This window comes from Tenrec ecaudatus, chromosome 6, assembly GCF_050624435.1.
Source record: "Tenrec ecaudatus isolate mTenEca1 chromosome 6, mTenEca1.hap1, whole genome shotgun sequence".
In the NCBI taxonomy this organism is placed as follows: Eukaryota; Metazoa; Chordata; class Mammalia; order Afrosoricida; family Tenrecidae; genus Tenrec; species Tenrec ecaudatus.
In genome coordinates, this window is record NC_134535.1 from 79414402 (window position 1) to 79437665 (window position 23264).

The following is a 23264-nucleotide window of genomic DNA, read 5'->3' on the forward strand; positions in this document are numbered from 1 at the left end:
GCATGTGATATGGTTTTAACAGCTAAGGAATTTGGAAGGTCACATGTTTCCTGCTGCTCTTATATTCAGCCCTTGCATATTTTTAAAAAGTTTCTCTTTGGGGGACACAACAGCTCTCTGGTTTCAGCATAAACTTGCTCTTTTCCTAGGAGGGAGGCAATTGGGATTTATTTGGCATGTTTTAGTGATGAAGGATTAGATGTGAAATTTATTTACACGAGCTCACCCATGGCAAGTTAATCACACCATCAGGACCCTGAGCTAACTCCTTTGGCATTGTTCTCATATCCCTAGCTGAGAAAAGTTAAAAAGAGGGAAAGAAGCTTGATAGCAGCATTCAAATTTGAGAAAATCCCCTGTAATTGATTTTTTAAAAAAATTTGATCTCATGCCCTAGTTTCTCCTTCACTGCTAAAATAATCATCTGTCTCCACTCTTTCCTTAGTTGGACTCTTGGTTTTTGCTGGTCTTTTCCCCTCACTTTGCTCCTCAGATCGGTGGCTGTTAGACAGATTTGGGGATGCCCTTAAGTGTACTGTAGAGCCCAGACAAAGGAAAGTTATATAACTTCAGACAATACATATCTTTATCTCAGCCCTCAAGTATTAAAGATTTTTGTGATAGGGAGTTGTTATCAGTATTAAAAGGGGCTTTTAAAAGTACAAGTAAAGATGGAGTTAACAGACAATGGAATTTTTTCAAGGAGCTTTTTGAAGCCCTCTCATATCCAAACCGAAACCAAACTTACTGCCATCCAGTCGATGCCAAATCGTTGGAGCCTGTGGTCTGGGTAGAACTTCTTGCCCTGTGAGTTTCCAAGACTTAACTCTTTATGGACGTAGAAGGCACTGCCTTTATCCCTCCGGACCTCTGGCTGGTTTCGGATCTACTTTTGGTAAGCAGAGCTGTGTGTAAGCACAATGCCTCCGGTGTATCAGGTAGGTGTTAATTAACCAACGGTTGACATTGTTACAAAGACAAGTAATGAGAAAGGAGACTTAAATACAACAGTAAGGATTGTGGCCGAAGGAACCTCTTCTTCTCCCCGCCCCCCCAAAGATACAATTTCGGTTGAAAAATAGATGTTTTGGTAGTACTTCAAATCTATTTCTCAATAGAAATAAAAGAGTATCTCTCCTGTAATCCTCCCCCCCCAAGCAATTTTAATTAACTTCAGCGACAGATGGCACAAAGGACCTTGTCTAAAGCGCTTCTGGGGGGTTGGCTTAGGGACTAGGGGTTTGGACTGATTCTAATGTAGAAGAACCTATTTTCCCCTCCCCCTCCAGTTGAGCTATAATCCTGTTAGATGGTCTTAAAATGCTATTGATTAATTCTCAGTGCTCTTGGAGCAATAGGCGCAAGGTTCGCATTTAAAACCCAGGAAGCCATTCTCTTGAGCCCCGAGTGCCATAGCTTTGAGGCCAAGAAAGGTACCTTCCAATTTCTCCACCCAGTCTGGACTGAAAAGGAAAGTTAAACCTTTTAACTTTTCCGTTTGCCTCCGCGCTTGCGGCGCCCCCCCCCCCCACGGCTGCCAGTTGCCATGGCAACGGACTGGGACAGCTGCGCAGTGGCGCCCAGGCAGCTGGGTGGGGGCGGGGAGCTGCCAGCCCGCCAAGCCCCAGCCCTGGGAGGGGAAGGCCCCTTCTGTTAGCCCAGAGGGAGCGAGAGAACTGGGGCGATCCGGTAGGTAAAGGAGGAACCCCCCAATTCGTTTTCTCCCATTGGGGAGCCTCTTCTGCATGAAGGTTTAAAGGGAGATGTTTCTCTCTCCTCCCTCAAACAGAAGAACACATACGTAAATGCTTGTTTTCCTGGTGAGGCAGGAGGCCATAGCCCCAATGCTTGAACTGCATGCTTCTCGCTGGGGCTGGTTTTAGTCCAGCACTCTGACCCACACTGCTCAGCTCCGGAAATTCCAAGGTGAGTGGGGTGGGGGTGGGGTGCTCTCCCTGGAGTATGCCATTTCCTGTCTGCTGAGGTTGGAGGCTGGTGGTATTTCAAGTAAACCAAATCAGGTCGATTTGCTTGAAACTCAAGCTCTCATTTAAATACATGGAGAAATTATTTTCAAACGCCCTACCTACATTCTCCCCCAGCTCCTCTTCCAAATACACAGTTTTAATGAAAATCGTTTAATCCCAGGTCAGTAATACGGGCCCGTTGAGTTTTGGTAGTTCCCCACTATATTTTGTGGGGGGAGTAATTTTGTAAATTCGAAGTAAACAAAAAAAATGCAACTTTTTCTCACTTAGTTCGAGATTGCTCGTCTGTCTCACTGGGAGTAGTTTTCTGGTTAGGGACATTTTAGGAAATGCTGAAAAAAAGTCTTCAAAGATGACAGCAAAATAAAAATGAGGTTTAGTTTAAGAAAAACAGTTCCTGTTACTCTCTAATCCAGCGTGTAGGCACCATTTAATACAGTTAAGGAAGAATTCTCAAAGATGATTATGCCAACAACAGCATGGCAATTTTAAAAACTAGCTTCTCCCTCGAGTCCCCCTGGTGTGCATATTTCTGGGTCCCCTGTGAAGGCCCGCTGAGTTTTGAGGCCTCATGTTGATGATGCTTGGTCTGGGACCAGACATCTTTTCCTTCCTTCCTCTTTCTTTGGCTCCAAAGTCAACTTCAGTTGAAAAAAGGAGAGGCACCCCTTAACTGTTTTGTTTAGTTGAGTCTTGGGAATTAACAGTCGACTAATTTTGAATTTTAGGACTAAAATTTTGACTCTTTCCACCCCAAGGGAGCTGGCTAAAAGGTTTCGTGTGTTTGAGATGCCAGCTTCCTTTTGCGAGCTGATGGATGCTCTATGAAGGAACAAGCTCAATTTGTTTAAGGGAAATGTACCAAGTCACTGAAAATGTGGTGAAAGATGCCTGAGCAGGCTTGGTTTTTTGTTTTTCTTTTAAGGCTACCAGTCAAGATGCTCAGAGCAAAGCAAAAGTTCTATTTTGATGGCTCTTCTATTCCAATTCTTTTAATTGAAGATCTTTCTCACATTTTTCATTGAGTGCCTTGCTTGTTAAAACAGTTTTTAGGGAGGGAGGGTCTGAATAAAAAAAAAAAAACAGTTTTAAAAAGTAGCCCCCAGACTACACCCCACACTATTTGTCTTTTGGAGTATGAAATGAAGAAGTAAGTTCATACGTTTTATCTTTTTAAATGAAGGGGAAGTTGTGGCTGGGAAAGTAGGACCCGACCCAATTTTTAAATTGAATTCTCAGGACTTGTTGGTAGAATGCTTCAGGAGAGCAAAGAGGCTGTGTGGCAACTTTGTGTGCTTGTACCTGCTACCCCATCCTGAAGGAGCTCTTCTGACGGGGAGTCTAATCATGTCCTCCTTCACGTTTGCAGGAACCCGCTGGCCTTGGCTCTTCAGTGGGACAGTGAGACATGGGAAAGAAAACCAAGCGGACAGCTGACAGTTCTTCTTCCGAGGATGAGGAGGAGTATGTCGTGGAGAAGGTGCTAGACAGGCGTGTGGTTAAGGGCCAGGTGGAATATCTTCTGAAGTGGAAAGGCTTTTCTGAGTAAGTGCCCTCTCACACTTCGAGGCTGCAGGAGTTGACACATTTGGTTCCTTCCCAATGAGCCACTGCCATCTTTGTCTTTCCCCTTCCCTCCCCTTCCCTGCATTCCTCCTTTCTCCTCACTCTGGTGGCCCTGGCCTGCTTTTGAAAGGCCCTATAACGAATGGGCTAGGCATACAGGTTGTCTGGGTAGATTGGTGCTCCACCCTTAAAATACAAGCTGCACACAGCACTTTCCCAAAATTACTTAATCATTTCACCTCCTCTACAAACTAGGGATAAAAACTAGTGCTTCCTCCGTAGGATTTTCGGGTAAACAGACAGAACCTGACCCACAATAAGCTTGGTATAAGTGTTATCTGTTTTTAGTATTCTTTTCAATGCACCTAAACTAAAATGTATACGTTATGCAAAATAAATCACTCTCCAGCAATTTCAGAAGTGCTGCAGAACCACCCACCTTGACATAGTTAAATCTGAAGCCACAGGTCTCTTACACATATACTTTTTTTGGGGGGGGACGGACGACATTTTTCTACAACACAGGCTTAAGTGAAAGGAATTTGCAGTAAATACTCATATATACCACCTAATTTCAACATTTTCTACTTTTGAAACTTTTTATTAGTTACCATGGTAGGAGTAGTCTTTTTAAACTTTAAAAGCCATGTAATATGCTGGTGTGTAGTAAATGTGCATCTGTAACAGAGCAGTTGCCACTTCAGCATTACTTCATGTGCACAATACCATGGAATTGTTACTGTGTTCATGTTTTCAAACTATCACCTCTAACAGAAGGTCACAGAGACCTGGTGGCGTAGCTGGTTTGAAGGAATCTGGGAGAAAGATGAGACTTCTACTCCTGTAAAAATTTAGTGCCTCTGATACCCTGGGGGGAAGTTCCCCTCTGCTAGAAGGGCCTTTTATAATTGACTCACTGGCAATGAGGGGGTGGGTCACAGAAATACTTAGTAGCATCTCCTAAACAACTGACTCTACTTTTTCTGCTGACTCGGGCCCATCCCTGGTAACCTCTAATAACCTTGGGTCTGTATACATTTGCCCATTCTAGTTGCTTTACACAAGTGGAACCATACAGTCTTGGACCTTTTATGGCTGACTAATTTGACCTAGCATCATATTTGGGGTTCATCAGTCTTGTAGCATCGATCGGGACTTCATGCCTCTTTATGCCTACACAATATTCTTTTTTTGTTGGTGGAGTGGGCTGGAAAAAATATTTCTCTTTTTTGTTGTTTTGGTTTTGTTTTTTTATGCCTACGCAATATTCTGTTGCATGTATGAACCACATTTTGTTTATTCATTTATCTGTTCATTGACACATACCGTATATACACAAGTATAAGCTGAGGTACCTAATTCCATCACAAAAAACTGGGGATGTTTTACAGAATTAAAAAAAATGTGCTGACATCAACCTGTGTGATCATGAGGTATTGAAGGGATCAGGTATCAGCCATCAAAAAAATCATATTGTGTGCTCACCTTCCTGATACGAAGACAAATAGGTCCGTAAGCAAATGTGGTGAAGAAAGCTGATGGTGCCCGGCTGTTAAAGGATATAGTACCTTGGGTCTTAAAGGCTTGAAGGTAAACAAGCAGCCATCTAGCTCAGGAGCAACAAAGCCCACATGGAAGAAGCACACTAACCTGTGTGATCACAAGGTGTCAAAGGGATGAGGTATCAGGCATCAAAGAACAAAAATCATATCATTGTGAATGACAGAGAGTGCAGAGTAGAGACCCAAAGCCCATCTGTAGGCAGCTGGACATCCCCTTACAGAAGGGTCTTGGGGAGGAGACAAGCCAGTCAGGGTGGTGTAGCAACAATGAAACATACAACTTTCCTCTAGTTCCTAAATGCTTCCTCTCCCCCTCTATCATGATCCCAATTCTACCTTACAAATCAGGCTAGACCGGAGGATGTACACTGGTACAGATAGCAACTGGAAACGGGGAATCCAGGGCAGATGATCCTTTCAGGACCTTTGGTGAGAGTGGCAATACCACCAGGGTGGAGTGAAGGTAGGGTAGAAAGGGGGAACCGATTACAAGGATCTACATATAACCTCCTCCCTGGGGGATGGACTGCAGAAAAGTGGGTGAAGGGGAGTGTATTGGACAGGGTTCTCTAGAGAGACAAACCAGATTGCTAGTAATTATATATAAATATATTTATAAAGATAGATATATAATTCAAGAAATAAACCGTTTAATAATATACAGATAGATAATACAAGAAATTAACAGTTAAGTTATAAAGCAGTGAGACACTAGCAGTCCTTCAAGTTTTTGAGAGCTGCCAGTTACTAGTCCCCTTCTGTAGAGAGAGCTGGGCTATATATACCCAGGCAGCAAACTGCAGGGCAGGTCCCCAACTGTCATCAACTGTCAGTCCCCAGCTCCAGAGATGAACATTCCAATCGTGTGGGCTTAAAGGGACCTCAACTTACAGCGACAGTCCACATTGCTAGGCATCCCACAGGTAGTGTACCCCTTTAAACTGAGGCACAGAACAAGCAAGCCATTTATCCCTTTGCCCTTCAGTTAATCCTACTTGTGTTTATTGGCCAGGCTGGCACAATAAACTATCGCAGGGAGACTTTGGACAGTATAAGATACGACAAAATAATACCGGGTTCATGAGGGAATGGGGGGAGCAGGGAGGGAGGGGAAAATGAGCTGATACCTAGGGCTCAAGTAGAAAGCAAATGTTTTGAGAATGAAGAGGGCAACGCATGTACAAATGTGTTTGACACACAATAGATGTATGTATAGATTGTGATAAGAGTTGTACGAGCCCCCAATAAAATGTTTTTTAAATGTGCTGGAAAAACCTGGATTATACTTGAGTATATATGGTAGGTTTTTTAGCAGCTACTGTGAATGCTTGTGCAGTGAGCATTGGCATAATTGGTAAGCATTAAATAGTGATACTGAATTGTCGACTAGAATATTTGTTAGGTGGCAAATGGCCCTATGCTGAAATCATAGAGCAGTAGTTTGCCCTATGGAGTAAATAAGCAAAAATTGAAGCATAGCAGAAATAGAAGATTTACTACCTAAAGCCATGTTATTCCTAGCTATTTTGACTCAATTCCTAATGAATAACTTCCAGGGAGGAGCCCTAGTAGCTCTGTGGGCTGTACACATTGAGCTGCTGACTGATACAGGAGCAGCAGTGGAGACCATCTGCCACTCCGAGGGAGAAAGATGAGGCTGTCTGCTCGCTCCCGTAGAGAGTTAAAATCTCAGAAAACCCAAGGGGACAGTGTTCCTCTGTCCCATGGGGTCACTATGAGTTGGAGTCTACTTGATGGCAGTAAAATTTTTTTTCCCTAGAGTACCTAATAGACTATTCTGAGAAACCTCGTGAACTGATTGAGTCCAATGATGATTATTTAGGCTCCTGGAGTGCTATCAAAAATTCATAGGAATTAGAAGTGAAAGATAATGGAAATTTCCCATTATACAATGCCAGCCTTATGTAATTTAAAATTTTATAATCATCACGTTAAATTGTATATTAATTTTAATGTATCATTTAACTTAGAATATAAAAACTATTAATCCGTTTCAAAATAATTGATATTTCTATTTTTCTTGTGCTGGTATATTTATAGTATGCATAAGTTCAGACAAGCCACATTTCAAGTGTCCAGTAGCTAGTGCCGATTACATTGTGTATAATAATGTCAAAGTACTGGACCTAAAGTTGGGGAGGGAGCTTTTAAAAGTTTATGGAAGATGAATTAAGAGATATCAGTAATAGAGGTTTACCATGAACTTTTTGAATTCCCTTCATAAATTAAAAGATTCAGTGGTTTAACAATACTTTTGGATAGAGATGTGTTTTTTAAAAAAACAACAAAACCGGCACATACTAAGAATTCTTTATTACGTGAGTCAGGATTTCTCGTCTGGAGTACTGTGGGCATTAAGTGGTACCTACAATTCATGTATTGCAATGCTTAGCATCTGTTGGCCCAGAACCTTAACCCCAACCATTCTCCACTCTTAAAGTTCCTACAAACAGTCCCCCCCCCCCCAATGTTTCTTATGGGGAGTGGCATCACACTGACTCTAGAGCTAAGAGAACTGAACCATTAATTAGACAAAGATCACATAACTATTAAAGGCTGGGACAACAAACAGTATGGTGTTGAGCAGGGTCCTCAAACTATTTTTAGCAGGGGGCCAGTTCATTGTCCCTCAGACCCATTGGAGGGCCGGACTATAGTTTTAAAAAAAAAAAACACAACTGAACAAATTCCTTTGCACACAACACATTTTATTTTGAAGTAAAAAAATAAACGGGGCAAAAATGTGCATGCCGGATAAATGTCCTCGCCGGGCCTCAGTTTGAGGATGCCTGGTGTTGAGCGTTCTTGGGCCCTAAAGCCCAGTCTTTTAATCACAGTATACCATGCGTAAAAGACGGGTTGCATGGTTCATTGGGTAGTCCTCCCTTTAAGAGTTGTGGTAGTTCCATCTGTATATGAAATCATCTCATACTACTCATGAAGCAGAATTTTGAAAGATTTTTGAATGGCTTTATTGAAGTATCATTTACAGTCTATAAAAACCATTCGCTGACTTTTGTACATTGTGAGTGTATGAATGAGTTTTTAGTATACACTCTCACATGTATGGTGTGCAACCATCCCCACACCCGGTTTGGCACCATGTCCCTGTTGTCAGGGGCTGCCCCATCTGTTGGTACTTTTACAGAAGAACAGTGCACACTGGCTGGTGTGGCGCCCTCTTTCTTCACCATGGGTGTTGCTGTGTGAGCCTCTTGTTGCAGGCACTGTGCTGATCCATGCCTTTTTCATTGATTGTTTACCAAGCGTGATGTCTTCCTCCAGGGATCGGTTCTGCCTGATAACGTCCAAAGTATGTGAGACACGTGTCACCGTCTCACCTTTTCATTTTGTTCTTTTTTGTTCCATTTTTATACTTTATATGATCGGAATCAGATAATACAGACTTTTCCATATTGACTCTTTCACATGGCATAATGATTTTTGAGGTTTTTTTAATGTTGCATAGATCAGTATTTTTACTGCTGAATAGTATTTCATTGTGTGACCATAATACCATCTTTTGTTTAGCCATTTGATTGGTTTCTGTTTGGTGCTGCTGCTGGCAGTTACGGTCGTAAGTATAAACAATTGTGTACAGGACTTTGTGTGGACATGTATCTTCATTTTTCTTGTAGATTTTCAGGGAAAAATTGATCTCTAAGCATAAGATTTCGGTCCTTTTTTGCCTACATGTTATTTTGGCTTTAAATGAGGCATTGGATTTTTTTTTTCTTCCCTCCATTCCTTTTAATTTTTCTCCTTTTTAAAAATTATTTATTTTCTTTCTTTCTCCTTTCTTATTGCCCAGGGAACACAATACTTGGGAGCCCGAGAAAAACCTTGATTGCCCCGAGCTAATTTCTGAGTTTATGAAAAAGTATAAGAAGATGAAGGAGGGTGAAAATAACAAACCCAGGGAGAAGTCAGAAAGTAACAAGAGGAAATCCAATTTCTCAAACAATGCTGACGATATCAAATCAAAAAAAAAGAGAGAGGTAAGCTCCCTTTCCTTTTAGTTTAGTTTTGTTCCATGAACTACGCTGCAAAAGAAAAGCCTCCTTCTGGTTATTCTGGTTCTGCAGGGAAAATTGTTGAACAAAGAATTTTCTGGGAAGCATCTTGATTAAACTACAACGCCCCCTTCTGGCAAAATCAGAAATGTAGTTTTTGACCGCTGGCATTCTATTCAGATGGCGAAATTAAATTTCTATAAAGCACCAGACTATTCTCTGCCTTCTTCTTAAACGCACGACTGTGTTATCTTACAGAGGGCTGGAGAGAAGCTTGAAACGTTGCCACTTTCTTTTCTCTTGCTGAGTGCTCTTTTTTATGGAGGTAAAGATCCTGTAACAGTGATTTTAAAGTTCCCGGGCACTTATAGTCTTTTTGACCCTGTTTGTGCATGATTTCAGTAGCAGCTTTTCCCTTTAGGTTTTTTATTGTTCGGTTTGTGAAATGTGCTCATGAAATTTGGGGTTGATGATGTCTCTTCACCCCTCGTGGGAGCACTGCCTTTTTTTGCTTTGTGTCCACATGTCTACACGGACACACAGCACCCAGCTTTCCGTCCCTTCATTCATTTCAAGGTTGTGGAACCGTTTGTGTAGGTTGTAAAGGGTGTAACGTGCCCTTGACGTTTAAATAAAATGAATATGTAAGTCCACTTGTGAAATTTTTTTTTAATCTGCTAACATCACTGCTGCGAAGCACCCCTATTTGTTTGCATTCTGCTTGGATACCCATCATTCTAGAGCAGTAGTTTTCAACCCTGACTGCACATTAGAATCACCTGGAGACTTTAAACCTAGTGCCCAAGATGGACCCTGAGACCAGTTATAATGACACAATTTCCTTTTGTAGTAAAGGGCAAGTGTGAGACCTTTGTATTTATATTTCTAATTGGTCTAGCAAGGATTTTATTGGATTGCTGGGATTATCTTTAAAAAGGCTTAAGTGGTTCCTGGTTCCCTTTGGAGAGAAACTAAAGGCCAGTTTTTGAAAAGAATTGAAGAGAATAAGGTTGGAAACTGCAAGTAAAAGGGCCGTTTGGGTGCCTCCTTATTTGTCTCCCTGCTTGCCTTCTTGACAGCCTCGTGTCTGCGTCTGCCCTGTGCCGGCCAGTTCTGAGTGTCATGACTTGCTGTACCTCCTCCAAGGACAGAGACTTGGTTCTTTTTTTTTTTTTTTTTTTGCAGTTCTTTGATTAATTCACTAGCTAAGAAATAAGGCTTCTGGCTAGCCATTGGCGGCACAATGTATTTTTTTCTAGGCTGTCTTTATAAGAAGGAGCAATCTAGTTCAAGTCATTGGCCAGAGCAAGGAGTTTTGTTCCTAGACCAGGTTTCAATGCTGCCGACCTGGACACAGCCCCCACATCCCTGACATCTTAATGCTCATCTGGGGCCCTTGGCAGCCTTCTCTGCTGTCTGGCAGCAGTCGGGTAGGCAGCTGGGAAGATAGGTGGTTGTATGTTTTAAAGGTACAGAAGGGGATTACGTTTCTTTCTGTACACCATTGTAGACAAAATTTGTAGGTCGGCATTCTGCCTGATTTAAGATTACTGCCTGTGTGATGATTTTAGCATTTTCCTCGCCTCGGCTCCTTTTCAGCAGCTTGAACATTTTTCTTTCGCTCCCCCTCCCTCCCCTCCCTATGTGGCAAACGGTTTTCAGCCGCCAACTATGATTTACGACTTAGTCCCTGCGCCAGCATTCCAGCTGTGAGCAGCTGTGTGCACATCTGGGAACCTCTTCCCCCCTTAAGCGCCCCCAAAAGAGGCTGTGTTTTTAAGAGTCCGTATCCCCTCGTGATCCATACATGGAATTTCGTTCTCAGTATAGGTTCTGGTCTCTTTGGAGACCACCCGACCCCTGAATGCTCTGTATCTCTGAGCAAAGCAAGGTGAATATTAGATCAAAGGGCTTTTATTATGAAGATCAGATCTGAATAGGTTGCTTACTTTCTCTGTTTGCATATTTTGAACTACCTGATTTGTAAACTCTAGCCATTTCCTTCTCGCCAGTGTCGATTACATTTAAACCAAGGTCTAGTAGTCCTCTAGGACTCATGAGCTTGCTTTTTTAATCTCTGCCCAGTTCTGCTTCTGATGCTAAGAGGCCATCCACTTCAGGAGAAGATAAACACAAGCCAGATTTTTTTTCAACCAAGTGCAGTGCCTAGGAGTTGGTGTATCTACTATTCAGAATGTGCTGTTTTGTACTGTTTACTCGGAATCATGTGAACCTTTGATCTTGCATAAGTACCAATGACTGTGACAAGATGAATTAAAAATATTGATCAGTGAGTGGCAAGGTAAACTGGAAGTCTAAGATAAGAAGTGACATATTTGAACGTTATAAGATAACAAAGGGTTGCAGCGGTGTGGACTTGCTATCTTGGATGCTAAAACTGCTGGGTCAGCCTAAAATTTGGAGACAATTCAAGCTGAGATTACAGAAAGTTTTGGATGATGACGCAATATCAATACGAGAAAGCGTTAGGGCTTGCACCTAATTTTTTGAAGGAATACTTGGAAGAGCAGCCATGTTTTGAAGAAATATCTCTTGGCATCACATAGTAGCTGCCCGCTGTTGTACTTGTGTTTTTCTGAATTGGTGACAAAAATGGTGTCAGGTGGCATTCAGTTAGGTTGTGCTTTGTTGAACTGAGGAGCGGGAGGATTTTTATTCTGTGTGTGTTTCCACCAAGCTGTAACATTTCCCCATCTTCTATTTATAGCAGAGCAATGACATCGCCCGGGGCTTTGAGAGAGGACTGGAGCCAGAGAAGATCATTGGGGCAACAGATTCCTGCGGCGACTTAATGTTCCTAATGAAATGGTGAGAGATTCTGGGGCCTTACTTCACAGCAGTGTTTCTTTGCCAGGGACTTGAATTTGTATGGAAGAATGGGTGGCAAAATGGAATATTCCTAAACTAAAAATGTCAGTATATAAGGATCTTTAGTCAATACCAGCCACCAATTTTAAATGGGAATTATGATTCGGAATGGATTTGAAGTACTAAACCAAATTATATGTTAGGAGCCTACTTACCAGGCAAAGTTAGAACTGAGGTAGGAAAGATATACACATGACCTAACCGTTTGTTTCCAGCGTTCTGAATCATTTACAGTCAGACCATGAGCTTGTGGCCATGGGACAGGAATGGGTAAGCCTTTTTCTGCTGTTGCCATAAGGCCACGACCACTGAGTAATGTTTGAAAGAGAAACATAATCTCAATAAAAAGCGTTACAGCTAATACTGGCCAGAGCACAAGTTACTTCACCCGGCAGCATGAATTGCTCTTGGAGGAAAGTGTACTCCTCCCCTCGCTTTGGTTTTTAAAGACAGAATGAGGTATGGTGGGTCCCTTGCTGCCTCTGGTTCCCAGGTGCTCTGGGCTTCTGATTAAGTCTGCTCTGTAAGAGGGCCTGGGCTGCAGTGCCACTAAGGAAGCGCTCGTTGCTTGAAAACCAGCGCCCTCCGAAGGTGACATTTTCTGATTGAGATGCTGCTCTGGTCAAGACCACTGTGCCGTCAGGAGCGAGGCGCTGTGGAGCCTTGTTTGCCTGCGTAAGTTAGCCATCCATGGCTCTGGGGCTTCTGCTCCCTGAGTGACCAGCTTCGTCACCACAACCTTCCTTTGCGTCGCTGCTCTGGGCTGCTGGTGCGTTTGTTCCTTCCTCTCCGCACTCATGAGTGGTGAGTTAAATCTGTCTCTCTCTAGAAAAGGAGGAGTTCTCGTTGGTCTGCAGTTCAGAATTTCAATTAACTTTTAATTTTGAAACATAGTTTAAGGAAATGTTGGTGGAGTCTGAAGTTCATGTGAATCCTCTTAAATTTGCCAGGTAGTTTCTACACCTTAATGACCAGCTTTTACGTTTTTCCTGACTCTCAGTCGACGGTTCTGAAAAGAGCTAGCGCCAGGGTCTAAAAGCCCACAGGTGCCGAAGGTTGGACCTCCTCACCTAGCTCGGGCCGGCAAACTTCCTTCAGAACACTTTAAGAACTATTCAAGAGCCATACCTAGACTTTTACAAATATGGAGCACTTAAAGTAATATTATAAATGAAAGTAGGGTAGCTTTATTTTATTTCCAGCTTTTTTGTCAGAGTCACATGTACATACCAAAAGAGCCACACGTGGCTTGAGGTGGTTTGCCAACCCCTGACCTAGATGATTCCCCAGGTAGATTAGTCAGCTTCTACAGGAGTAGTGGGTTGGATCGTGTGCGCACGTACATGCTCACCAGAGGAAAAGGGACGCGGACTGAATGCAGGTTCTTTGACTGAGCGGACCATGCTTTGTTTTCTCACACCTAACTGAAGCTTCCTGCTCCTGTCCCATGTCGCCATCAAATGATAGCAGTGAATAATTTGCATCTTTTTCTTAAATTTCTCCTTGACAAGGTTGACATGCTAAGGGGCCTTTTCACCTTGAACTGAAACGTAAGCTAACGCCATGCAGTGGGATGAACCTGAACCTCTGTCCTCTTTCTCTCCAGGAAAGACACAGATGAAGCTGACCTGGTTCTTGCCAAAGAAGCTAATGTGAAGTGCCCACAGATTGTGATAGCGTTTTATGAAGAGAGACTGACGTGGCATGCGTACCCCGAGGATGCGGAAAACAAAGAGAAAGAAACAGCAAGGAGCTAAAGGAACGGGGGTGGTCTCTGACATTTCTCTTTGTATATAATACACTCACCTCCCTGCCTCCTCCCTTCTCCCCGTCCCCTCTTATCCTAAACACATCCATAAAAAACGTGCTTATCACTGTGCTCCGCAGGAGAAATGTTGGTATTGGTTCTCTTGTAACATCACTGATAGTCTGTTTCATGATAAGAGTCTCTGTGAAGACCAGGCATTTACATACTGTGTGTAATTCCCAGTCTTCCTTCTGCTCTCCTGTGACCTCAAGATACGTTTTAACTTTTTAAATCACCTTAGAATTGGCCACTTTTTAGATAGGGGGATTTTGTTACAAGGATGATGAGTTTCGGTTTCTTGCTTTGGATCTTGAACACATTCATGACTGGCTGGCCTTTGTGTAGAGGTGGTGGGATGGAAAGGATGCTGCCCATCTTTTTAAAAAGCCAAAAGCAACTGCCTACCTTTTGGGGCTTTCCAAGTCTCCTTCAACCCTACCCGGGAGAATACAGGGTTCTTGACATGGTCTTCTGGGCTGCCCTCTCTTCAGTCTCCCTTAACCTCCCAGACTTACTGCCCATTGGAGGACTGGAAATGTGCAGTAGAGTTTGCTGAGGCGCTCTTCAGTCCCTGGATTCGGGGCCGTGTTTCCCGTGATTCTGCTTCTGCAAAGGTGACGTCAGTCTGCCATGAGATGGCCAGATGACTAACGGAGGTAGCTGTGGTCCACAGGAAAGCTGGGGTAGGAGTCAGATGTCCTCGTCTTTAGTGTCGCATGGTGTGTAGATGGGTGCTTTCCTTCCAGCCCTCGTTTTTTTGGAGAATATGTATGTTGGAGTGACTGCCTGGTGCTTGTTGGTGCCAAGGTGCTAGGCACCCTCTAACCCTGCCAACTTTTGTGGCCGCCCACAGCATTCCTTTTACCAAAGAGGCTTTAAACTGGACTCGTAGTCCTCAGTGGACCTGAGTTTCCCCCTTGTGCCATTATGATTGGTGGGGATTTCTCGGGGGAGGAGCCCGTGACCACACAGTATCAGTTTTCAATGCTCAGTGTTTGTCCTCGTAGGTTTCCTGCTTCATTGACTCCTGTATGTGTTACCCAGAGTCCCCAGGTGTAAATGGTCTTCCCTTTCTTCACGCTCAGTGTCGGTTGTACCTCCCTCTTTATTTCCAATGTGTCTCCATGGAAGGCAACCACCTCGGGACGTGAATCTTCTTTCCCTTCCCAACAAAATACTTCCTTTTTAAAATTCTCTTGCCACTGTAATGAAGTTATTTTCTGAGCTGACCCTTCTACTTGTGTTGCCCTCCTCCACCAAGAAACGGCCTCCTTTGCTGTACCTTTCGTGTAGGTGAAGAGGGCTAGCGAAGCAGAACTAGAAGTACAGATGTCGTGGGGTTTTAAGCATCCATGTCCCAGCCCCAAGGCTGAGGAAATAGGAATGAGTGCTTACGAAAGCCTTAACTCTATAGAGTGCACCAACCTCTACGCTGTTTTTGTTGTTGCATTTGATTTTTAAAGCGTAGCTGTCTGGCCAGGAGTGCTGAACCATTTCTGGATTATTCAGAGTAATGAGGGCTTGGATGGATTACTGCAGTCCACCGATGAGCCACATAACATGCAGGTCGTAATCCCCTTCGTAGCATCTGTTAGCTGCTGGTTGAATTGCGTGTGCTTGTATGAATTGTCGGAAACGCCACTGCACAGATGAGACGGCTGTTGCTGTGGGGACGTGACAGACTGGACCCATGGGGCTTTGGGTGTGCCTGCTCATCTCAGCAAGTCCTTTTGCATGGTGATTTGATTGTGTGAGAGCTCATAGCCCATACCTCAGGGAGGTAGGGGAGTTTGCTCTTCCTTTTTTTCTTGAAAGGACTCAAGCCTAATCCAAGTGCTGGATAATTGACTGATGTTAGTGCTTGAGCTGATAAGGTATCTTTAAAGAAAGGTGGGAAGCAGGCTCAGCAAATACGTCACCAGGGTATCAATTAGGGCAGGTGAGAAAAAGAGGAGGCGAGCTCTGAGGAGGTGATGTGAGTTACTTGGTTTGCAGTTAGAAAACATGGCCGTCTATCCGAGGAGGCGTTGTGTACCTCCCGGTGGCAGTGGCTTATAGGCTGCAATGACCATATTTTTCACGCCCAACCCTAGCACAAAGCAATATTGGGTTCTGAGATCCGTCCAGGGAAGTCTGGGGCATGTGGACTGCCATGGCTCTGGGTAATAACAGGGTTCTTAAGAACCTGATTTTCTTTAGCAGAATCATGCTGTGGTATCACGTACTCATCACCCACCGCTCTAACCCTGTCCTCAGTTTACTGAATCATGGTCTTGTACTGTGTCTCCAAACAACTTTGATTCTCTCCCTGTCTTCTCCCAACTGGCCCTATAGGGATGCAGCGAGCCAGAGGCCACTGCTGATGGCAGCGCTCAGCACACGGATGTTGGCCTGCGCCTCTGGCATTTGTTCCTGTGGGGGAGGCCCCCTCCCCCTGGCCCTAGGGGAATGAATGACATCCTTGAACAAAAACCTGTTTTAAAAAAGGAGGGAGGATAGGCTCAGCGCCCTTAAGCCTAGGTCTGAGTGCTTCAAGTGCATTTTTCCTAATAGTCTTCTCTCCAAGCTGTCTCTCTCGTGCTGCATGCCCCCCAGTGGTCAGTATTTAATGATCTTCCTCGCCACGGCTTGTAGCCAAGCTTTGCCAAGCAGAGTCTGTCAAGGTCAGGTTAGCCGCGGTTCTGATGCCTGGACTAGACAGGTGTCCCTAGTGTTAAGAGAAAGTCACCGTGGATGAAGGGTCTCTTTTAAACCTGTGGAGAAGCAGATCATTTTTACCCCTTCAGGTGGTGGTCTGGGTTTTGTCTTGCTGTAGGGAGCATTGGGCTCTGGTGTTCTTTTAACCCACACTCACAGCCGGCTCCACCGTCTGGCCCTCTTGCATCGCTTGGGCAGACAGCTTGCTGCTTTTCGTGCTGTGTGGGAGCCGCTCTTCTTCGACTCAAGCCGAGTGGTAGGACCTCGGGTAAAAAGGTGGGGGGGGCTTACCGTCTGTTGGTTTTGTTGGTTTGACCTAGCTCCCTCCCCTAAGTACCTGAAGGGGCCAGCGGGACCTGGTGTTGGCCTGAGGAGGGAGTGGCTGCCCCTCTCTGCCTGGTAGGGTTGGAAGGTGCCTGCAATACCACTTTGCCATGGCAGGACTCGAGGAGGGATCAGATGACGAGATTGCAAATGGAGACCATGTTTTCCTGGAATTGGCTCGAAAGGAAAGTTCACAATTATGCCCTCATCCTTTTGGTTTGGATCTGTTGGAGGAGAAATTAGAGTGCTGATTTATAATCTGGCCTGCAGGCATGCCTGTGGCAATGCAAACAAAAGGAGGGTTCAGCCCCAGTGTCTTCCACTTCCGGAGACCACCCAGCCTTAATACCCAACCCCCCGTTTTCACTTAGGCACATTCTGTACCTCTACCCCCTATAGTGGAAGATCTGCATGGAACTGGCCAAGGTGTGTCCATATTAGTTTATATCAGCGTTCATTTCTTCCATCAAGTATATTTTGGCTCCGGTGGAGTGCCAAAGTTTAAAAAGACATCACCCCCTCCCTTTCCCAAGAACTGTTTGCTAGTTGGGGATGAGCGGACTGAGAGTAGTGGAGTATACTGGGTGCTATCCATGGGCCCGCCTTGCCGATACGAGAGCAGAGCCAACTGCCTGGTGCCACTAGGAGAGGCTTGTTAACTGGTTCATTGGTGGGAAGTAAGACTTGTGACTAGATGAACTAGCTAGTCAGACCAGAGCAAGGGTTTATTCCAGGAAATTAAGATAAAGGGCTAGTTTGAAATGCTCTTATTGCTGATACAAGAACAAGCGGGCGGGTGGGGTGGGTCAGGGGGTTCGAGCAGCACTTCTGATTGCTGCCCTCGTCTTAGAGGCTTTGCCCGAGTAGCTAATGATACGGTTAATGCTTGTGGAGAGTATTCATTATGCAGATCCAGTGGAATGTATTATTGTGGGTTCTGTAGTAGTTGCTTTTTATTCGACTTCTCGTCTGTTTTTGAAGAAACTAACACTGTTTTTAAGCCTAAAACAGGGACATACTTTTCGATGGCAAAATTGATTAAAAGGATCATTTAGGCACATCCCTTAACTTAAATCTGAAGGTTTTTTTCTGGTCAGTGTGTAAGTCGGATGTCCTAAGAGGAAAGTCCGTGACGCTGACCCGGGTGACCACAGAAAGCCTCTCTGCTGAATGCAGAGTGTGCTACGTCTGGAAATCAGAATCCTTAGATGAATTCTTCTGCAAAGTGTCAAGGCTCTTCAGACGGCTTCATAAAAAAAGGCAAAACAATTCTAGTTTCTCTTTGTGCTGAGTTTATTGAATTCTAATCTACCTCATCTTGTCTGTTTAGAGTTGCTCCAACTTGTGTCTTTGTCATGTTAACATCATGCTTGACTTGAGGGGCTGCTAAGAGGGCATGTTCCCCCCTGTGACAGCACGTTCTCTTGTGTGGATCCTCCTCCTACCCAGCACCATCTCACCTTGCTCCTCGGTCATCAGGAATGCAGGTGTGTGGGGAGAAGGTCGGTCCAAGAAGGGGTTAAAACAAGGTGGCGAGGGCGGAGATGATCATCAGAAGGAGTCTGCTCTGGAGGCAGCCTACAAGGGAAGAGCCATTAATTAAGAGAATTTCAAAGTCAACCGATTGTGATCATTAATGTCACAATAGATCAAAACCTAATTATCACAGCCTAGGTAAGAGCCGTCAGTATTAATCGGAAAATCTAATAGGAAACTATTATCAAGAAATTAGGCCAAATTGAATCCAATGAACTTTTTATCTTGTCATTCTCTCTTTTTGTGTGATGTCCCCTGGGATTGGCGGGCGTGACCTAAGCATTGATTCAGCCCAAGTGGCCTATTTAATCACACTTTTTAAGGATTTGCCTACTCCAAACAGACTGCACCTGAATTGTCATTGTCATGTCAACCATCCGTCTTGAACTTTCTTACCACCTGGGCTTGTTCCGTGTAATGAGCAAAGAACATGTCTATTGGGGTCTTGGGCTATGTGGGTCTTGCTGGGCTGGAGTATCCTGGGTGAGGCTATTGTGTGTGTGTGGATGCATTGCTGAGCTTCTGTTGCGTGTAGGCTCCTGCAGCACTGGCTACCGTGAGGACATGGGGACAGGAGGAGTTTCTTGCTTGTTAAGACTCATAAAGAGACTCTTGTCACAAAGCTCAAGTCCGTATTTGACAGTTAGGATTTGATTCTAAACCAGGTCTGGGTGTGGGTTGAGTTCCCCTCCCACCATGGTTTTAGGATAAGGGCAAAATGATTCCTACCAAGGGAGACTCAAGTTACTGTTTCTTTTGTTTAAAAAAGAACATCTCTGTCAGGGGAAAGCTGATGACAAGTCTGATTGTAGCGAGAGCTTGATGCCCCCCCTCAGCAGGAAGCAGAGGTCGCCGTTTGTATCCTTAATTTTCAGCTGACTGAGATACTGGCACTCTTGAGTCTGGAGTCGAGGCAGAACGGGCGCAGTGCTGCCGGAAGGGTGTCGTGGGGAAGGATAAGCAGCAGCCGAAGGGTGTTGGCGGCGGCAGCGGCCACTGCTCTCCCCCCCCCGCCCCCCCACCCCGCTCTCCCCGCACGCCGCCCAGGCCATGGTTCTTTTTTGACTCCAGCTTGAGGGGGTCTTGCTTCGTTTTACATGTAGAATTTGAGTTACTCAGTACAGAACCTTTCCTCGGAGTGACTTAGTCCTTCGCCCCTTAGCACAGGGTTCAAGGAACATCTAGTATGTGCCACGTGGAGGTGAAGGGGAGGTCCCATTCGGAGTGAAGGTAAAATACTTCTTTGCAAAAGAATTCACATCATAGTTCCTGTGACCAGATAATGTTCTTGGTGCTTAAAGTGTAATGTTCTTTTTTCACGCTTTAACATAGGCTTTCAGAAGCATTTTGTTTCTCCAAGGCTTTTCTCTTTGTGCTGGTTGGGTAGTAAGCCCTCGGTTAATATTTGTGTGTGGATTGAGTTCACAGAGTGAGATGCACCGACCAACTCGATTCCTTCTGCCCTCCGGGGCCCTCTGAGGAAGTGGAACGAGAATTGCGCGGATGCTGATCGGGTCTGCCAACCTCCTCAACTGATTCTTAATGACTGACCTTGGGCAAGTCGCTCCTTTGAATGCCTCAGTCCCCATCTGTCAAATGGGGGAATAATACTGACCTACCTCACAGGGGTGTTGTGAGGCGTTGCACATCAAAGCTGACAAAGTACTTCAGGGTCCTCAACGGAGGAGGCCTTGAGCCGCCGTCTGAGCCTCTCACATAGGCTTCAAGCTTCACTGAGTTCATCTCCACCCGCTTGGTGATCTCGGCAAGTTCTCTGCCCCCACCCCTCATCAAAGCTGCTAGTTCATACGTTGACAGTGTTTTCACGAATGTTGGAGTCTTCATAGCCCAGGCTGACTTGGGAAGTTTTGGGGGCAGGGAGGCACTCGTGTTTCCATGTCATGCATCCCATCCACAGAGAGAGGCCAGTTCAGACCCCAGAGCACTGGGTGAGGGAAATGTGGGACAGATGCTACTGCTGGTTTCTCCTCTGCAGGTTGGGCATTGAGGTTCCACTCTGGCTTCAAGCAGACACAGGCGACCTCAGGAGGAGAGCCGTTCCCACTGGTTTTGTTCTGCATCATTGCAGTCGCTCCGTGAGCTCATGGCAGGAGAGCTGGGGTCCTGCACCCCTCTCTGTGGTGTCTGTATGGAGCCGCCACCGCCTCACAGGGAACCAGCTACTTTTTGTGAACACAGCCACCGAACACACACATCCTCCAAAAAGAGCCGCCTGAAAGTTGGGTGGTTTTTTAAATTTTTCTTTCTCTCTAGAAATAAAGGTTAGCACACTGCTTTGGGCATTGATATCCCCAGTCCATTGTATTCAGCATCTGCCATCTTGATGCCCACAGTCTGAACCTGACCGTTGTTCCCTCTGGTTTCAGAAGCTTTGGACAGTTTCTCTTGTCCAGGTGTGGGCTCAAGAGCCTTGCTCTCTGGATCGCAGTTCAGAGGCAGTCCAGCTCCTCTTCGCCGTAGGGCTCTTTCTTATCTTTGGCCCTGGATTTATAACCCGTGGAAAAAGCACAAGGCCCTGGTTGGTCCTTTGCTGCTGTCACATTCCGGTTCTCTCGTTTGTGGATTGCACTCCCGCACTGGCTGTTCTGGACAGAAGGGAGGGCACAGCCCTGCCACTTCCCGCAGGAGGGGCTCGAGCGAGGCCCACGAGGCTGCGCTTCCGCTCACTCTCATCCCGAGGGGCAAATCATCCTTTGTAGTCGCATTTCTAAATGGGAAAACAGATTCTCTGTGGACCTTTGATTCGTGGGGGAAGCTTAGGTTGTGTCTCTTGGTTTTATTTCAGCCAAACGTGTCTGCTTTTGATTTTTTTTTAAAAAAGGATAAGTGATATATATATATGTTCACTTTTTAAATGTAAATGTTTAAAAGTAGGCATTTATGTATTTCCACAACTGACATCCAATGCAAACTTCATTCTCTCCCCCTCCTTCACCTGCCTCTTTGCCCTCTTTTCATACTCTTGTATTGGTTCTAATAAATGGTTGCTTTTCAAATATGGATCGGGAGTGGTAGTTTGAAGATACGCGTCTCACACCCCTTCTCGAATTTGGGACCATAGCCTCTTATTGCTGCAAATAGCCACAGGGTGGCGCAAGACTCAAGGAGTAAGAAGGACCGTGTCTCCTCTCACACTCCTTGGCCGAGAACCAGTTTTGATGACAGGCCTGCCTGGGTTTCGTGCTCTGCTCCACTCTGGACTCTGAAGAAAGCCAGCACTAGCCTTTAGGGGCCCAGTGGCCCCCTGGTAAGAGGCTACACTTACACCTGGTTTTTACCATTTGGAGGGGGAGTCATGTCAACAATATAAATCCGGTTCGACAGTTCCAATGTGTGTATGTAAATACAGCTTGGTTCTGCGTTTCCGATCTGCTTCACAAACGTCAAAGAAACTTCTCTGAGAACATCATTTTTGGGGGTACGGAGCAGGAATGTGGAGGGGGGGAGCAGTTGGAAGCTGGATGAGAGGGAAGGAAGCACATGGCCAGTCCAGACTTTATTTCGTCGTTTAAATCCCATGCATGGGAGTGTGTTGGGCTGCGAGGTCAGAGGTTCAAACCCACCTGCTACTCTTGTAAAGAAGGATCCCTCTTGTGAAGAAAGTCGTGAGTTTGTTAACGTGCCCAATGCAGCCCTGAATCATGAAGAGCAGAGAGTGCCACAGCAGCGTGAGAAGGAAGTGTGTTGGAGGCATCCCAGAAAGAACACAGCTGCTGCACACAGACCCCTCGCTTTGCAGCATCTCCTATGTGCAGTTCTTCCCTCTGTGTCCCTTCTTGCTGCTGAGTTATAGGAGCGCCTCTGATCTCGTAAAGTCCATGAAGACATCTGTAGGTTGGCTGGCTTAATGGTCCATGACCCCATAAACATGGGACAGGAGAGCCATTTGGCCCACGTCAGAGCCAGGCCCTTGCGGACATTATTTATTCCTGGCCTCAGCAGCCTGGGCCTGCCTAGTCTCTCGGTCAGTTTCTAGTTTTCACCATTGCACCCCTCTGTCCCTGCCTCAGTGTTTCCACACGCCTACGCACTCCCGTCTAGTTAACTGCATCTTGGCTTGTGGCTACCCTCTTGTGAGATGCAGGAGTCCTGGTGATGCAGTGGTTAATCAAAAGCTGGGGCTGGCCAGACCCTCAGAGGCTGAAAGACCTGGTGTTGTGCGCCCATGAGGCAGGGCGCTGCTGCTCTGCCCTGTAGCGCTGCAAGGACTCGGGAGTCCTGCCGAATGCCCGCCCAACCACCACCCCAGCGGGTGGGGGCTGTGCCTCAAAGTCGCTCATGCAGATGAGCTCATCTCATTTAAATCCCCTCCCAGGAAGCTTCCCTCCCTGGCTTCTGCGGATGGCCAGGCCCGCTGCCCGGCAGTTTCACCGCCTCTTTTTGTCTGCACTGGCTGGCTGCAAGAATGAGCCAGATCGATGCGGCACTGGCAGCCTGGGGAAAATGGAGGACTTTTGAGATGCAGGCGGGCTGAGCGCAGAGCTCTAAATCGCCTTGTTACGAGTCGGCAGCCCCAGGCAGTCTGCTCTGGGAAGGAAATGGAAGCAGGGGCTCAGAGCTAGCGTTTGTAGACGGGAGCCCTTTAAAGCCTGTGAACGCGCCAAGCTGCTGCCCAAGCCTTGAGAAAGGGACGGGGTGGGTGGGTGGGTGGGTGGTGTGTGTGTGTGTGTGTGTGTGTGTGTGTGTGTGTGTGTGTGTGAAATTGGCCAACAGGCAAAGGAGCCAGCTATTGTGTAAGAAAACCCAGCGCTGCATGAAGTCAGAGGAGTGGAAAGGTTATAGGGCAGGACTCCACTCTTCGGGTGTCCCTTTCTCCCCACCCCCAGTCGCCTCGCTTTGG

At 45.6% G+C, this 23264-nt stretch overlaps 1 protein-coding gene across 4 annotated transcripts in view; it reads left to right on the top strand.

Moving 5' to 3' along the window:
• Nucleotides 1-21423, top strand: part of CBX5 (chromobox 5) — a 37675-nt gene extending 16252 nt beyond the window's left edge. Inside the window, exons 1-5 of one of the 4 annotated variants that reach the window (XM_075551550.1) lie at nucleotides 824-938; nucleotides 3358-3533; nucleotides 8949-9135; nucleotides 11879-11979; nucleotides 13646-21423. In XM_075551550.1, the coding sequence (XP_075407665.1) occupies nucleotides 3397-3533; nucleotides 8949-9135; nucleotides 11879-11979; nucleotides 13646-13796 (576 nt within the window). In that variant the 5' untranslated portion in view covers nucleotides 824-938; nucleotides 3358-3396 and the 3' untranslated portion in view covers nucleotides 13797-21423. Of the gene's footprint in view, nucleotides 1-823; nucleotides 939-1594; nucleotides 1690-1717; nucleotides 1927-3357; nucleotides 3534-8948; nucleotides 9136-11878; nucleotides 11980-13645 lie in introns of those variants that run through there. The other 3 variants (XM_075551549.1, XM_075551548.1, XM_075551546.1) reach the window with 3 other exon arrangements.
• The last annotated feature ends 1841 nt before the right edge of the window (nucleotides 21424-23264 follow it).